The sequence below is a fragment of the Chiloscyllium punctatum genome, chromosome 8 (genome assembly GCF_047496795.1).
Source record: "Chiloscyllium punctatum isolate Juve2018m chromosome 8, sChiPun1.3, whole genome shotgun sequence".
NCBI classification, from domain to species: Eukaryota; Metazoa; Chordata; class Chondrichthyes; order Orectolobiformes; family Hemiscylliidae; genus Chiloscyllium; species Chiloscyllium punctatum.
This window is the reverse complement of record NC_092746.1, coordinates 113,016,990-113,035,283: the sequence shown is the minus strand read 5'-3', so window position 1 is coordinate 113,035,283 and position 18,294 is coordinate 113,016,990. Positions and strand designations below refer to the sequence as shown.

Here is an 18,294-nt window from a genome sequence, read left to right as displayed (position 1 = left end):
AACGGAAGCCCAATGTCATGCTGGAACATTCCTGGTCTATAAGACCCACTGCACACCATCCCACAGCAGTAACTTCTTTGCTTATTCACAGGTGGGATGCCAACATCATTGGTTGACCAGCATTTATTGCCCATTCCCAGTAGCCCTTGAGAAGGTAGTGCTGAGACGCCTTTTTAAGCCATTCCAGTTCACGTGCTGGAGGTTTATCCACAATGCCCTTAGGAAGTAGTTCCAGGATTTTGACCACAGCTACAGAAAGTCAGGATGATGAGTGGCTTGGAGGGGAATTTGCAGTGGTGTTCCCATATAGCTGCTGCCCTTGTCCTTTTAGATGGAAATTATTGTGCGCTTGGAAAGTGCTGTCTAAGGATTTTGGTGGGGTTTTGCAGTGCATCTTGTTGAGAGTACACACTGCTGCAACTGAGTGTTGGTGGTGGTGAGACTGGATGTTTGTGCATGCAGTACCAATCAAGCGGCTACTCTGTCCTGGATGGTGTCAAGTTTGAGTGTTGTTGGAGCTGGACTTGTGCCTTAGATAGGATGCAACAGCTGTGAAACCGCTCTTTGCTTATTAGCATTCAACACCTAATCAAAATTATTTTCCTAATGCTGTTTTAGCTAAACTAGGAGCAATCCCAGACTAGCCCAAATCTAGACCAGATCTTGCCAAATCTCTCTCAGATCTGTGCTGTCAGTCGAGACTGCTGAGCAATAACTTTCACCAAACCGCTCATTTCATTGGAGTGAAACCAGTTAAAACAACACAGACAAGAAATTAAAGCCTTACAGGATTGTATGGTCCCAGCACTGAATGCAGTTAATTAGATCAATCAGTGGCAGCTCCTATTGTTTATCAATTATCTCTGAATAAGATATCAGGTTTCTCTGCAAAGTTTTGCCACTAATTCCAGGATCTATTACATCTTGATCAAAACATTTACTTAAAATCAGGATATACTACTTTGGTGAGTAGAAGCTCATAAGATGAAAATCACTCCAAGACCTGAATGACCCCTCATTTCCGAGTGAAGGTTTACATATAATACATAATCTTAAATTAATTATTTTATGTTGTTTTTAATCAATCACTCTTATTTTTTTCTTCTTGTTTCCAATGGGGCCTTCTGACATTAAACCTGTCTTGGAGACATACAAATCTTTAAATAATTCTGCTAAGAAAAATTCTGCAATGTCATGCTTTCAAGATGCTTATTACAACAAGTCAATCCATTAGTTAAGGATTCTTGAAACTCCCTAAGTGATGGCTCTTAAATAAATCAGAAGAAACAAAGGTAGCAAAACAATTTTTCACATAAATGATTTTACTAAACCAGGTAAAAATGGGGACAGAAAGCATTTGCATGAGAATTCGCTCCTTATTTAGCTGTACTATAAAAAGGATAATGATTCCAATTCCACCATTTCAGTAAATTAGTGGAAAGCTCAGCATTTTAAACTCAATTGGGGGAGGAGTACCATCAAAGGTATTTAATAAACGGACTGATAACACTGGGTAATTATAAAACAAAATGTCTGTAAAGTACTTATTTATCAAGGGACAATCTTCCTTTGCACTCACCTGTCTGGTGGAAAAGCAACATTTCAGTTTCCATAAAATCCATAGAAATTCCAGCAGAGTGAAGTGATATTATTACAAACATGCTAACAGTAGCCAGAGAACGTTAAAACCAATAAGCAGAATATAATAGTACACACACAATTGACAGAGCCAATAAAATGCCTTCCAAACAGATTTATCCATAGGTTTTTCTGACCAGGATCAACTAGTTACACCAGATAATCATGAGTATTATGAAAATAGTTCAACTGGAACAATAATTTCCCTTTAGATAATTAAAGTCCATATCCAAATGGAGAAATAGAAATGGCGTACACTTACTCCTGGTGTTATAGCAGCACCAATACCATTTTTCAATTTCGACCTGCCTCTAACTCCCCGTCCAGAGTGTCCTGTACCACGTGGTCTCTTCTTCCCAGGAAAGCCAGCACCACGACCCTATTGAAAACAATACTTCAGAAAAGTCTTGTTTTGAATACAATGTACCCCTATATTTCTCAAGGCTATTAACAACTTGCATTTATGTATAAGTCATCAAAACAATAAAGCAAACTCATGTTACACAGGGGCATTATATACCACAGTAAAGTTACTGAGCAATAAAAACAAACTCTCAGGTAAGATGACCTGAAGCTTCAAACAGGTAGGAATGAAGGGGATGTATTAAACAGTACAAGGTGAGACAGATGTTGCAAGATTCAAGGAGGCAATTGCAGAGCGTATGGCCTAGTCATCTGAATGCATAGCTACCAATAATGAGGCAATTACAATTGAGAGAATACAAGAGGCTAGAACCAGAGGAACACAAGTAATTCAGTGTTAAGGACAAGATGAAGTTAGAGTTAAGGAGGGACCAGGCTCAAGAGGGATTTGAAAACAAATAATATTAAAATTGAGGAATTGTTTAAAAAAAGGCTATAATGAGGCAACAAGAAAGCCAAGGTGAATAGGATTTAGCGCAAGTTGAGATATGGATAAATTTTGAATCACCTCAAATTTACTGGAGGGTACAATGTGGGATGCCAGCAAAGACTGCATTGGGCATTAAGTATGAAGGGAACAACACATGATGAGAACAAAAGGAGGCTGGGAATGGGGCAGTAGCACTGTCTACAAGGACAGAGATATCAATGGTTGTTACTTTGGTGGAGAGGGTTGATGACAGCAAATTTGAAGGGGATAGGAACAGAACCTCAAGAGTAATTTTTCATCTTAGCTTACAAAGGAGCTAGATAGAGGAGTTCAGTGGTTAGCTGTTTAGACGGAGTGGGATCATTGAAACTGCCTACCCTCCATTCACTTTGCAATATGCAAAAATAACAAATGTTTCTGTAATACTGAAAAAGATATTTTTTTAAGGAGTAAGCAATCACACACTGTAATGTCATTGAACTAGTTTTCCAGAGCAACAGGTGCCCAGATAACACCATGGCAGCTGGTGTAATTTAAAAATAATTAATAAATTTGCACGATAAAATTAGTCTCAGAAATGATGACTGTGACAACAATCACCAATATCATTACCAGACTAATTGGGTTCACGGATGTTGTCTAGGGAAAGGGAGAAGCTGATGCTTGCTTCATCTAGTAACTCCACACCTGTTTTCTTATCGGGTTCTTAAAAATCTGTTCATACAGGGTGGATGCTACTGGCTCGACCAGCATTTATTGCCCATCCCTAATTACCCAGACAGTTAAGAGCCAAACACAATGATGAATCACATGTGGGCCAGACCAAGCAAGGATGTCAGACTTCTTTCCCCAGAGGACAAGTAAATCTGATGAACTTTTATGAAAATCAACAGTCAGGTTAGCTTTTATCCCAAATTCTTAATGAATTCAAATTTCACCAAATTGCCTGCTTCAAACAATAGCCTGGTCTTCTAACATTAGCCAGTCTACTGACACTACCACTTCAGCCTTGCCTGCAAGACTCATGTCATGAAAGAATGTCAAAAATAATGAAGTAGCAAACATTTTGTATAAAAACTATCAAAAAAAATGCTGTTGTTATCTGCTTTTATTACCACCTATTTCATGAAAATATTTTATGTTTTAAATACATCTTTAATAAGAAAGCAAATACAAGAATCGTGTACTTCAAAAGCTTTTATGCTGTCAGCTGGCAAAATGCGATTTTTTTCCCCCAAACACATTGAAAATTAGTCACTTCTCAGTTCAGTTTTATACCTGTTTGATAAGACACATGTGTAAGTTAAGTATTAACCTGCAACACAGAATCAGCAATAAATTGGTCGATTGAAGGGGTTATAAGGAATGACATGCAAGAAAGGAAGGAGAATCTCATTGTTACTTCCAAATAAAGAATTTCCATTGAAAACAAAACTTAGTCTACTTCAAGGACTTGTATGCTACACAAAAGTTCTAGTAAAATTATTATGAATTGCTTCACAAGAGCTTATTACTGACAAAATAATTCCAAAAATATTACTGCCTCTATCTGACTTTTGTTTAAGCAACTGATACGTTCCTCCCCTCCTGCAGCCATCTATCTCTGTGTTTTGATAGGTGGGGTGAGTGAAGCAAAGCACGGAGTCTCAGCCAAATTTGGCATCTTGTGCAAATACATATTCTTCACTTTTCAAGTCCAGAAAACAAAACCAAGACAACTGGTTAGCTCTTGGCAAGCACCACAACATGCTTTGTTTGTCCTCATCTTCAAGTTGATCACTGGACTGCAAACAAGGATAGGATACTGGGTTAATTTTTCCTTTCTTTATCTCACCAGTCATGCAAATTATACTGCTGTTTGAAAAGAAGGGGAGAAAAGATGGGACTTAAGAATCAGAAAAACGTTCCTGGATAGCCTTTGCATTCCCAACAAATTTGGATTGCAGGGATCTAAATAAGCCTTCACATTGAAATCTGTAATCAGTATTAATAGTGCAATAAAAAATCTTTGCACATAATCTTTTTGAAAATATACATATTATAACTTTCTGATTAACATTCTTCATTCTTTGATGGCTTCCAATGATCACAAAAACAAAATAAACAAAATTATATTATGCTAATAGAAGAACATGAAAGGTCATTGAATCGAATTGTCAGAAACAGGACAAGACAGTCTTGGATCTTGCTACTCATTTTCTGGCAAAAGATTTCTCACCCTCTTGACGAAAAGTAGACACTGTTTCAAGTCAAAGTTACTTGCAGGCTGACATTTTGTAGTTTCACATTACTCTACGATAAACTTCATTACATATAAATATAGAAAATGACCTGCACACACACACAAAATGAGTCAACTGATACTTCACTTAAGACAAAATCTAACCTAAAATGTTTTCCTCAACAAAATCATTTAGCATAAACTACTTTCTGGAATTGGACAGAATGTTCACCGAGATGACTCATTTGAATGAGAGATCTTTAACTTTCAGCTGCAACAATGACAAATCTGGAGAACCCCAATGCTTCACTCAGCATTTGATTGCTTTTCATTACTGGGATTAAAGGATCAAACAAAGAAAACATAATAACAAAGACAACCACTGTTGAGAGACATGATGTGCACGAGGTGTTGGCCGAGGATGGACAAAATTAAAAGTCACACAACACCAGCTTATAGTCTGACATGGACTGCCTACGGATTGTGTCAGTCCAATGTGACATTTTTTATAAATTCCTCCTTTGGAAATAGAACAAGTCTAACTCAAGGTTGGAACACAGACAGATTCTAACCTCACATCTTTAATGCATTGTCTGAGCTGAGATGTCACTTTTTTTTACCTCGGGAAAGTGACTTGAAAGTAGTTCTGGGATTTATATATTAATGAATTGAAACCTGCAACCCATCCTAAGTGATTAAAGACTTCACAGCAATCTAGTTTTGTTCAATACATTGCATCAGTTGTACAGCACTTTGATCTTTACGATAAATTCTGTGTCCTAAGATCCTGTCCCACTAGCTAGCTGAAGGAGCAGGGGCACTCCAATCACTTGTACTTCCAAATAAGCTTGTTGTGTTGGTGTTGTGTAATTTTTAACTGTCGAAAGAGAGTATTCAACATAAATTTTGTAAATCTCTACTGGAGGTTATGAAATTTATAATTGCATTTAACACTCGTGCAAATGATTCAAGAAGTATTACCTCAAACATCCATCTTAGAATGGTGTTATGAATTACCATTGAAGTATATTTTTACTTATTTATACTTCGTGTCCATTGAGTTCCCAGCAATAACGTAACTTTTTTTGGACTAATCTCTCTCTTTAACTTGTACCTTATGAAATTCCCTCACTCTTGCAAGGCAGAAAAGTCTGAAGTTTTTTAAAGAAATCTTTTCCTTGGAACTCACTCTGATGTTCAGGTTAACCTAGTTAATGTTCTGTGCACTATTTCCAAAGTTTGCACTGTTACCTTGTGCTTCAAAAAAATGTAACTCTTCTATGAGCAAATGAGATTATAATGCTTGAGCACAAGGGCCTCAAATCTTGTACTCAAATTGTATTTACAGAATACTCTTACATTCCAAATTGCTTCACAGCTCATTGCTTATTTTAAAAACTCATTCACTTTTGTGAACAATACATCAGGCTCTTTGCACTAGTAAAAAAGTAAATAAAACATTGTTTTAAAGTATGTTCAGAGAAAGGTATTGACCAGAACACAGTGGAGACTCCTTGCCCTCTTCAAACAGAGACATAGGTTATTCCATGCCTGAAGCATAGTGAAGAAGATGGTGTAAAGGAAATGGTATTGGAAGGTAAACCGGAGTCCCAAATTAATGCTCTGGGAACATGGGTTAGAATCCTTGCTACTTACACTGCAGATGGTGAAATCTGAGTTCAATAAAATCACCAGCCATTAATACTGTGGCTACAAGATTAAGTCAGAGGCTATGAATTCTCTAGTGCACAACTCACTTCATGCCTCCCCAGTGTCTGTCCACCATCTATCAAATACAAGTCGGGAATGTGGTAAAAGTGTGCTGCTTCATTAACACTCTTAAAACTTGAAATCATCCAGGGTAAAGTAGCCAACTTAATTGGCAGCCCATCCACCATCCTCAGCATTTATATCCCTCTCCCTCCTCCACCAATGACACAGTGTGGCAATAGTGAGTACCATCTATAAGATCCACCACAGGAACTCACCTAAGCTCTTTCCACAACACGTTCTAAATCCCTCTCTTTCTATGAAGGATGGGGACAGATGTATAGGGACATAGACTTCCACTATTTCTTTCTTCTGTGGGGACCTCAGGGATCCATATATGTCAGTGACTTCTGGAAGTGGATGCCAGGCATGGATTCTCAGAATGGCTCAGCTGCGCAGCTTGCAGGGATCTTTGGATACCATCACCTGCAACTTCCTCTCCAAACCACATGCCACTCTAACTTTGAAATATCTCACCATTCATTCACTGTAATTGAGTATAGTTCCTGGAAGCCCCTCTCAAATAGCACTCTGGGTGTTGTCACACGTCAAGGACTGCTGTGTTTCAAGGTAACAGATCACCATCACCTTTGATATGTTAGGGATCCCATGAATGAATTAAAAATAAAAAAAAAATAAAGGTACAAGTCAACTGTGTGATGGAACATGCTTCATTTGCCTGGATAGGGACAGCTGTACCATCACTTGAGAAATCTGATACCACCTATGAAAAGGGGTGTTTCACTGGCACCTCCTCCCTTAGCAAAAATGCCCATCATCTCATTGACTGCATATAATGTCTATTGTAGTAGATTCCTTTGTAGCAGATCTCAAATCTGCGATCTCCAACAACCAGAAGAACAGCAAAAGATGCTAACATTCCGAAGCATGCTGCGAAGCCTTCATACGCAGCCATCTTTATGGACTTAACTTTGAAGGATTGTAGGTGCTTGGATTTGGAATTTTTTTTTACACAAAGAGGTTATTGAAAAGACCTTGGAATTTTAAAAAAAATACATCTCATGGTCATCACATGTCATGTGTTAATTGCTTGTTTATGAAAGATCACTGCCTGGGTTTCTGACTCAAGTTGCGGCATGTATTTTGGATATTGTTTGGAGTAACTGGTGATCAGCCTGCTGAAAAAAAAGCTTCAGAGCTCAGCTCTCCTGTATCTAGAAAGTAACATTTTTGTTGTGAACCATCAAGATTCCTCAAGTGTTGGTCCAATTGCTTTGATAATTCCTGAGCAGCTGCATAGGTAACCAGCTACAACTGCTGGTGTTCAGAAATATCCGTCTGTGTGCCAGAATGTCAGACCAAGAGGATCTGAACATCTCACACGTTATCCTTCTTGGCTTCAAGAACTAAGACTTATTGGCCAAAGATTTTTTTTTTAAAAAGAATGAATCTCTGCAAAGAGAAATCTGCAGTGTGCATGGGTTGGGTTATTTAGAGGGATAATTTTTTTTTCATATTTAAGCATGTGCTAATCAAATCATTTTTGAAAAGTAAGTTTTATTTTATATTAAACGTTATGTTTATTTATTATTGTCAGATGTTTATTAAGAAGCCTTGTTAAAGAATCTTTTATTCTAAATTTAATATAGATAAAAGAGATGATTGGCCATATTGGGAAACCAGTAAATAAGGACATGTATGTTAAGATCCATGGAGATTACAAAAAGACAACACAATCAAGTACGTACTTCAGTGCATGGCTGAGAAGGGTGTTACTGCCTGAAGTGTCAGCCTAATTTTTGTGTTTACATCGACAGTGGATCTTAAAGCTACAACCATCACCTTTGACAACAGTTAGGGATCCCATGAATGAATTAAAAATAAAAAAAAACTAAAGGTACAAGTCAACTGTGTGATGGAACATGCTTCATTTGCCTGGATAGGGACAGCTGTACCATCACTTGAGAAATCTGATACCACCTATGAAAAAGGGTGTTTCACTGGCACCTCCTCCCTTAGCAAAAGGATGTGGGCGGCACGGTGGCACAGTGGTTAGCACTGCTGCTTCACAGCGCCAGAGACCCGGGTTCAATTCCCGCCTCAGGCGACTGACTGTGGAGTTTGCACATTCCCCCCGTGTCTGCGTGGGTTTCCTCCGGGTGCTCCGGTTTCCTCCCACAGTCCAAAGATGTGCAGGTCAGGTGAATTGGCCATGCAAAATTGCCCATAGTGTTAGGTAAGGGCTAAATGTAGGGGCATGGACGGGTTGCGCTTCGGCGGGTCGGTGTGGACTTGTTGGGCCGAAGGGCCTGTCTCCACACTAAGTTATCTAATCTAAAACCTCTGGATCACAGGTGAAAGCATAACCAACTAAAACAAACTGAAGAACCTCAATACCCATTAGCATCTTATCCTGCCAAGTCCCAATGAGCCATTCTGGCTGATCAGAAGCTTAAATTTATGCAGTTCAGATATTGGAATTTAACGCCATTCAAAATACATAGGTAAACAGAAAACTATGTTGGGAAGAGGATACATGGAAGTTGCACATTTATACAGACAGATTGAGTGAGTGGGCAAAGTCTGACAAATGGAAAAAACATGGAGAAATGTGAACGATTGGCAATCTGCCTGTGCAAGGTTGCCTGGGGACGAATGATCATAATAGAATTCAAAATAGAGTGATTGATTCCGAGACGAGGGACTTAAATCTAAAGAGAGAAAACGACGATGGTACAAGGCATGAGTTGGCTATGATTGATTGGGGAACATTACTTAAAGGGAAGGCCGTTAAAGAGCAATGGCGAACATTCAAAGAGTGTGTGGGTGAACTGCAACAATGATTCGTTTCTGTCTGGCACAAAAGTAAAGTAGGAGGAGTGGCCAAACCACTGCTTACAAGATTAATTAGAGATAGTATTAGAACCAAGGGAGCAGCAATCAAATTGGCCAGAAAAAAGTAGACCTTGGGAGTGGGAGAATTTCAGAATTTAATAAAAGGAGGACAAAGGGATTGATCAAAAAAGGGAAAATAAATAGAGTATGAGAGTAAGTGCGTGGGATGCATACTGAGAGTGTCTGTAGAACATGAAGTGAAAAAGATTGGTGAAGACAAATATGTCGTAGTCAGAAACAGGGGAATGGCTATAAACGGAGAGAGGGGCATGTGCAGTGAGACCATGAGAACAGTTATGAGTTAGGTAACAAAAAGCACGATCCTTAACAGTTAAACAGCAAAGTGGAAGAATTCCTCATAAAGCCTCAGATATAAAAGACTTTCTATATTTTGGCCAGCAATGCAGTGAGCACATTCATAATTTTCTCAGTGTTTCATGCCACAAAAGGAGCTACAAAAGAAAATTCAAATACTACTGTCCAACTAGGCAGGAATGAATTATAATCTGCAACTTTACTGAAAGAGAACTATTCTGAAGACAAATGAAAAAAAAAGTACCTCAAGACACAGAATATAACATTAATGAACAAAATGGGAACAACGATTTTAAATGACCTTGAAAGCAATTGGTTGTCAGTAGTTAAGGTTAAAAAGAATGGGCCTTTGAGAATCTCCCTGCATTAGTTGCATTACCAAAACTTTTTTTAAAAAAAATTTATTCATTCATTCATGGAGTGAACGCATCACTGGCTAGGCAGCACTTACTGTCCATCCCTAATTGCCCAGAGAGCAGTTAAAATTCAACCTCGTTACTGTGGGTCTGGAGCTCATGAAGGCCACAAGCTAAGGATGGCAGTTTTCTTCCCTAAAGGACATTATTGAACCAGAAGGGCCTTTCCAACAATCAATAACAGATTCATGGTCACGTTAGACACTTGAATTCTTAAATAAAAAGAAATCTGGAATTAAGTTCCACCATCTGTCATGGCAGGATTCAAACCCTGGTCCCAGAACATTAACTGGGTCTCTGGATTAACCGACCAGTTATTTATGGTATAAATAGCCTAGATCTTTCCAGTTAATAAACTCAATTGATTGTTATGAATGCAGAATGATCTGGAACCTAAGGTAAAAAGGTAAACCAGTAGCAATGCAATGGCAGACATTTAAGATAGTAATGAATAACTCACAAAGATTTATCACAGTGGGAAAGACATCTTGAGAAGAATGTACCAAATGTAACTAAATGTGAAAATTAAGAATAGCAACAAACTGAAAAATTACTGTACAATACGGAGATCAGTGGCAGGTCAGAAGACTGAACAGATTAAGAAACCATAAATAACTCAAAAATGAATGAAGAGGAAGGAATTAGATGATGAGATAAAGCTAACAAAAAAAAGCAAAGGTTCTATAAGATTTAACAACAGGAATGAGTAATTAAAGTTTGAGTTATTGATCCAGAGACAGAGTCTGGGAATTAATAATGGAAAACAAGGAAAAGGCGAAATGGAGAGTACATCTTCACTGGAGAAGACTCAGACAACTTCCAAAAAATACTTGAAAATCAACAGGCAAAACCAGAAAGAAAAATTATTTTTTCTAACACCAGGGAGAAGCTGCTAGTAATATTATTCGAGAGACATTGTAACAAGCTCCCAAGATCAAATGACCTCCATTTTAAGGTTTTAAAAGAAGTGGCTGGAAAGTGGAGGCATTGAATATAATCTTACAAAATTCCTCAAGATTCTGGTAGGGTCCCAGCAGATTGAGAAACAGCCTTTATTCAAGGAAGGTAAGATGCAGAAAGCAGGAAACTGTTAGCCAGTTTGCTAACAGCTGTAAAAGTGAAATTGCTTGATCCTATAATTAATGTGGTTTATAACAGGGTATTTTGAAAATTATAATGGGATTAGGCAGAATTAAAACTCTTTAAATTTTATTTCATGAATTTATTAGAGTTATTTGAGGAAGTAATAAGCTGAATTGATAAAAGGATGGAATTCCAAAAGTTGATAAGGTGTCACATCAAAGGTTATTATGCAAAATAAGAGCTCATTTTGGAGGAAGTAACATATTGGCGTTGATAAAGGACTAGTAAGCCAACAGAAAACTGACATTGGGATCTGTTTTTGGGTTGACAGGTTATAACTACTCAAGTGCCAGAATTGTTTACATTCTCATCATTATTGGTGGTCCCTCGCAGATGAGGATGACTCTCTTGCACTCAGGGTGAGTCCACAGGTAGCTGTACAGGTCAACATGGTTTCCACAGGTTATGTTACACTCTGGGCAGAAGGTAGGCAGGGTGTTGGTGGGGCATTGGTGTGGCAGCATGCTCCTTTTGCTGTTTTCACCTGGCTTCCACTTTTTCTTCACAGCAAGTCTCAAGGTGCTTAATGTCTTCCAGGATGCTCCTCCACTTTAGACAGTCTTGGGCCAAGGATTCGTCGGTGTCTGTGGGAACGCTGCGTTTTGCCAGTGAGCCCTTTAGGGCATCACTGAAGCACTTCCTCTGTCCACCGATGCCCTGCCTGACATTTTGAACCTGGAATTACAGCACCTGTATGGAGAGTCTCTCGTCAGTCATGAGAATGTTCCCAGACCATTGTAGCTGATCAGTGCCTCAATGCTGGGGATGTTGGCCTGGTTAGTGCGTCTTTCTTCCCAGCAGATTTACATGATCTTGCACAGGCAGCGCTAGTGGTTCTCCTCCAGCAACTCGAGTCTGCTATAGACAGTCCACATCTCAGAGCCATACATGAGGGCAGGAACCACCAGAGTTCTATCAACCATGATCATGGTATTGGATCTGATGCTGTTGCCCTTGAACACCTCAGATGGCCAAGGCTGTAATAAGACACTGGAGGTAGTGCTGGATCACTTCATCATTAGCTGCTTTGGCTGAATTGACACTTTTGAGGCATTGGAAGGCCTCTCCATGGATCCTGATGATTGGGAGTTTGCTCCACAGTGCCAGGCCAAGTTGGTGGAGGACTTTAGTCTTCCAGATGTTCAGAGCTAAGCTCGCATATGCCTCTGACAAAGATAGTGATGATAGCTGGAGTTCATCCTCTGACGTTGCAATATAAGCAAACGTTATCTGTATACTACAGCTTGATGACACTGGTTGGGTGACTTTGGTCTTGGTTTGAATGCAGAGGGTGAATAATTTCCTGCTGATACTGTAAATTAGCTCCACTCCAGCAGGGAGCTTGTTGGCGGTGAGGCGAAGCATTGCAGCGAGGTAGATCGAGAACAGTACTGGGGTGATGACACGGCCCTGCTTGACACTGGCCCGAACGGGAAATGGGCCGGTGGCAGAGCCATTTGTCATTACTATGTCTTCCTTGTCATCGTGGAGCAGGCCAAAGGATGGTGATAAACTTCATGGTGCAACCAAAGTGGAGAATGATGCTCCATTATGCTTCCTATTGACGGTAAGGTCAAAAGCAGCCATGTACAGTGGTCGACTCTTTTTCCCGCATTTCTTCTGCAGTTGCAGATTTGATGAAAATCATATCTGATATGTACCTCCATATCCGAAAGCCACACTGCAATTCTGGGAAGCGTCCCTAAACCAATGGGAGGAGATGGTTGAGGGGGTCATTGGCAATGATTTTTCTGATGGTCGATAGTAGGGAGATTTCCCTGTAGTTACCACATTGAATTATTGCCTTTTATGAAAACGTTCATAACTGTGACATCTTGGCGCTCTCCCAGAATGCTCTCCATCTCCTGAATAAAGCAGACAAGGGCTTGTAGATGGAACAGGAACTCTTTGCCTCTACACTTCAATACCTCAGCAGGGATACCATCTGCTCCAGCTGTTGTTCTTAAGCTGGCAGATGGCCCCCTCAGCTTTGTGCAGGGCTGGGATGTTGCTGAGCTCATGGTGTGTAACATGTTGATGGACGCATTCAACTTTGCCCAAATTGACAACAGAGCCCTGGTTGAGGAGGTCTCTGAAGTGCTTCCCCCAGCATTGTTTGATGGCTTCTTTATCTTTCATAAAAGTCAGTCAATCCTTGGCCAGGAGTGGGGTGGGGCCTTGGGTGTTTGTTCCATAAGTGGTCTTACAGCACAGAAGGAACCATGTATGTCACGGTTGTCAGCCATCTGTTGGGCCTCTGGTGTTTTCTCCACCCACCACCTATTCTTTATGTTGCAGGTTTGTTGTTAGACCTGGGCTTTCGGTTCCTTGTAGGCCTGCCTTGCTAAGTGTGCGATTGTTGTTTTATGCTTCACGCTCAACAGTTCCTGGATCTCCTGATCATTCTGATGAAACCAGTGTTAGTGTTTCTGGTTGAGTGACTGATCGAGTTTTTGTAGGCATTGATGATGGCAATCTTGACAGTGAATCAGAGGCTGCTGAAGTCCTGCGACTGTGTCACTGAGGGTCACTAGGTCTATGGAGGGGAGCAGACTGAATGAGGCTGTTTTTACTGGGTCTTTGAGTGCCTCAATGTTGAACATTTTGCAGTACTGCTTCGGTTGTCTCCTCTGCAGCAGTGCTATATCTATGGAATTCTCAGCCCAGTGAAGAAGTTGAGGCTTCCTCGTTGAATGTTTTAAAGGCAAATAGAGACTTTTGAGCAATAACGGAATTAATTTGTTTCCAAGTTAAGTTGAGATTGTTTGCATTGATAATGGCTTGCATTTGCAGTGAATTGAATGCTTCACTATTGTTCACATGGACAAATTCTTGATTGATTGATTTGATTTATTTTTATGTTACCCAAGTACAGTGAAAAGCTTTGTTTGCAAGCAGTACAGGCAGATCATAATAATCAAGGACATACAGATCATAAGGTGAAAAAGAACTCTGACAGTGTAAGGCATACAGGTTACACCTTGTGCTAGGCAAGATTAAGGGTCATGGTGAGCAGGTGGGTAAGTGGAGCAGAGTCCACGAGAAGATCAGCCATGAATGGTACAGCAGGCTCAAAGGCTGGCTGGCCAATTCTTGCTCCTATTTCTTAAATGCTTATGTAAATTGAATGGTCAAATGGGCAGAATAAGTGGCAGATGGAATTTACCCTGAAAACTGGGAGATTTGGAAGGAATAATTCAAAATAGAAGTATTCAATGAATGTATGACACTAAGAAGTTTTATGGAACAGTGACTTTGGTGCGTTTGTCCATAGATCTCTGAAGGTATAAGGGCATGTTAGTAGGGTGGTGAAAAAAGCACAAGAGACACACGTATATCAATGGAGGAATAGATTACAAAAGCAGGGAAGTCATGTAGGAGTTGTACAGAACTTTGGTGAGACCACAGCTGGAGTAACATGTGTAGTTCTAGTTGCCACATTACAGGAAGGATGTGTTTGTGCTGGAGGGGTGCGGAGGAAATTCACCAGGACGCTGCCTGGGATGGAAAATTTAAGTTATGAGGAAGGGTTATGAGAATAGGTTTTGGTTGTTTTCATTGGAGCACAGAAGACTAAGAGGAAATCTGATTGAGGTGTGCAAGATTATGAGGGGATATGGACAGACCGGATTGAGAGTTGCTGTTCCCCTTAGTTGAAGGGTCAGTGATGAAGAAACTGAAGTTTAAAGGGGAGTGTCATTAGGTTTGGTGGGGCACTTAGGTAAACCTTTTTTACCCAGAGGGTGCTGATGTCTGGAAAGCGCTGCCTGGGAGGATGGCAGAGCAAAGTTGGTTCACCACCTTTAAAAAGTACCTGGATGACCACTTGGCACATCATAACATTTAAAGCTATGGACCAAGTGCTTGTAAATAGGATTAAGTTGCAAGTCAGGTGTTTTTCACTTGTCAATGCAGACTTGATGGGCTAAAGGGCCTCTTCTGCACATTTTGATTCTATGATCCCTTCCTCCCTTTCCAAATTCTTCTTCAGCCCTGAGATAGTCTTAATCCTGACATTGTACCAACATGACAGCTGCACAAAACATTATCTATCCTTTTAATTATATTGCCCTTCTACCAAATCTGCATTCCTATTGCATCCCCACACTTTAACGACTCCCTCTACTAACGTGCTGTGGTTGGTTTGCTCATCCTCCCTGCAGTCCCCACAGCTTGCAAGGACCTCACAAATGCTGAGCAATTGCAGGGACCGAGGCTCCTCAATTGTAGCTCCTGGGTACACACAACTGCCTCACCTGCAGTCACACCTTCCTGTCTCTGATCATAGATCAAAACTGAATTACTTAGTCTGAGGGGTGTGACTGCCCTCTAGAGCAAAGTGTCCAAGTAACTTGCTGCTTCCCTAATGTGGCACAATGTTACTCAGACATCAGCTCAAATATGAAATTCCTTGAGCTGCAAACTCTTAATGCAGTTGCATTAGTTATGGATCACATCAGTGTCTATATGACACAGCAGCAATACATCACTGTTCTATCTCATAAACTTATCCAAATTCCCTGTTCTTTACACTTCACTAATGATATATTGTTTTTATGAAACTAAAAAGAAAAAAAAATCACCAGTATCAACAAACTACTGAAGCAGTTATTTTTAAGTAGAAAGAAGAAAAACACTGGAGACATAAACACAGACCGAAAACCTTACTTTTACTTTAAAGACTAGGAATATTCACCGATCAACAACTTTTTCTCTGCCCTCACATCATATGATGATTTGTGATATTACTCCACTGCTGGTCACACTGTAGATAAGTTTTTCGACCATGCCTTTTATCTTCTTCCACTTACCTTTCACTCTGGAGAGTTTAATCTTGCAGCAAGACCCAGTTAAATCACCTCTTTGAACAGAATTTCAAAGAGTATAGTCAGTAACTCAGTCGGCCTTAGTCATAATCTGCTCAAGCCTTGCGCACATTAATCATGCTTATTATAGATGAATACTAGTGGATGAGCTTGAATTCCAAATAGTCTATGCTGGGTTCATCAATCCTGTGACACTATGTGCTTCAGTCCAATTTGCTACCCAAATTGAAGCTGGACTTCATGGTAAAATTGAACAAAGAGCTCTTTTTCTGCACATGGAGAATTTAATTTCTATATTTTTGCACTTCAGATAAGTATTCAGCAAATAAGGCTGGAACAATTTCAAACTTGTGTAAGTTACAGTTTATATGATATAACATACAGTATCAACGACTACTGGTCTGGAAAGGATCTTGAAGAACTGACACAGATTTCAAAAGCAGACAAATTACTGCCACATAGTTAAGATACGTTGACCAGTTTGATTAATAGACTAATGGTAATATTAGAAAGAGTACCTGGAAGAAGTCTTTGAGTTAATAATAGTATAAGTGTCGAGAAAATATTTCCAGCTAAATGACTGTCCAACACTGGAGGTAATACCTTTAAAAATAATTCATGAACAAAATAAAGAATCCAGGAGAAATTGCTCTACCTGAACAGTGAGAAGAAAGTGGAAAACACTAACTTGGCTTGAAAAACAGTATGGTTAAAATGCCTAATTACATTTCTTAGGGACCGCAAGAAGCAGTTAAGCATGTAACACTGCTCTACTTAAGTGAAAGCTAAGTAAGTACATGAGGCAGACTGCAGCAGAAGGTTGCACTTATAGAGTTAGATAAGAAATGCTGGAAGGAGGCTCATGTATATAAACAAGAATAAAACTTTGGTTAGACCACACTTGGAATACTGCTTCCAGTTCTGGTCGCCCTATTATAGGAAAGATGTGGATGCTTTGGCGAGGGTTCAGAGGAGGTTTACCAGGACGCTGCCTGGACTGGAGGGCTTATCTTATGAAGAAAGGTTGACTGAGCTCGGACTTTTTTCATTGGAGAAAAGGAGGAGGAGAGGGGACCTAATTGAGGTATACAAGATAATGAGAGGCATAGATAGAGTTGATAGCCAGAGACGATTTCCCAGGGCAGAAATGACTAACACGAGGGGTCATAGTTTTAAGCTGGTTGGAGGAAAGTATAGAGGGGATGTCAGAGGTGGGTTCTTTACACAGAGAGTTGTGAGAGCATGGAATGCGTTGCCAGGAGCAGTTGTGGAAGCAAGGTCATTGGGGACATTTAAGAGACTACTGGACATGCATATGGTCACAGAAATTTGAGGGTGCATACATGAGGATCAGTGATCGGCACAACATCGTGGGCTGAAGGGCATGTTCTGTGCTGTACTGTTCTATGTTCCAGAACAATTAGGCCGATGGGCTTTTTACTGCTGTTGACTCCATACACTGCTCAGAAGCTGCATTAGCTACATAAAAGGAAAGTTACACCTGACTTTTCTAAATGAAATATACTGTATGAAAATATTCCAGAACCAAAATGATGAAAAGTCAATAATGGAAAATTTACCCTTTCAAGATTGTAAACCCAAATCTGTACAGTGTCAACAACAAGCAAACAAGAATTAGCAGTATGGTTCAAGGAGAGACATTTGAAATTTTCAAAATACCAACAAAAGCTGTACTTGAAACAACTGTGGTTTGAGTGAAAAAGTTACAATAGGAGCTTTGATTCTATTGCCTTATATGCAGAACTGTCTCTTTTATTAAGAGGAAGGGAAATGAGAGGCAATGAGCAAACATATCATCTGTCCAAAGCAACACTACTTTTTGAAGGAAAAATCAACTTTTCCAATGCAGAGTGGCTACAATGGCATGTCAAATGAGATGGCTGAACGAATAAAGGTAAACAAAAATCTACTACCTTATCAGATACAAAAGAAAGACCCAAGCTAAATGAAAATGGTAAAGGAATAGAAATCTGAAATAATATGAATTACCACTTTGATGTTCCAAATGGTGCTCTGAGGTTGCTTTGTTTTTACCATACTCTCCAGAAATTCATAACTGTCTGTAGACCAGGAAGGGGAACTCATTGCATTTGTCGCCCACATGCCCTAGGATATGGTAGGTGAAAAGAGATGTAATTGGGGAAACCCCCAGCAAAATAAACTTAACTACTAAACATGATACTAAAATGCAACAAAATGAAAGCTTAGGACAAAATTCTATGAAGATATGAAGTT

General features: G+C 39.7%; 1 protein-coding gene across 9 annotated transcripts in view; it reads right to left on the bottom strand.

The window, feature by feature from the left end:
- The window catches only part of kmt2ca (lysine (K)-specific methyltransferase 2Ca), a 506,051-nt gene that overhangs the window by 168,442 nt on the left and 319,315 nt on the right, over positions 1 to 18,294 (bottom strand). For 7 of the 9 annotated variants that reach the window (XR_011961410.1, XM_072576253.1, XM_072576251.1 and 4 more), the window contains exons 15-16: positions 18,049 to 18,165; positions 1,901 to 2,017 (exon numbers count right to left, since the gene is read on the bottom strand). Coding sequence is in view for 8 of the 9 variants with exons in the window: in XM_072576253.1 (XP_072432354.1) it covers positions 1,901 to 2,017; positions 18,049 to 18,165 (234 nt within the window). In the remaining variant the exon portion in view is untranslated. The remainder of the gene's footprint in view (positions 1 to 1,900; positions 2,018 to 18,048; positions 18,166 to 18,294) is intronic. The other 2 variants (XM_072576256.1, XM_072576257.1) reach the window with 1 other exon arrangement.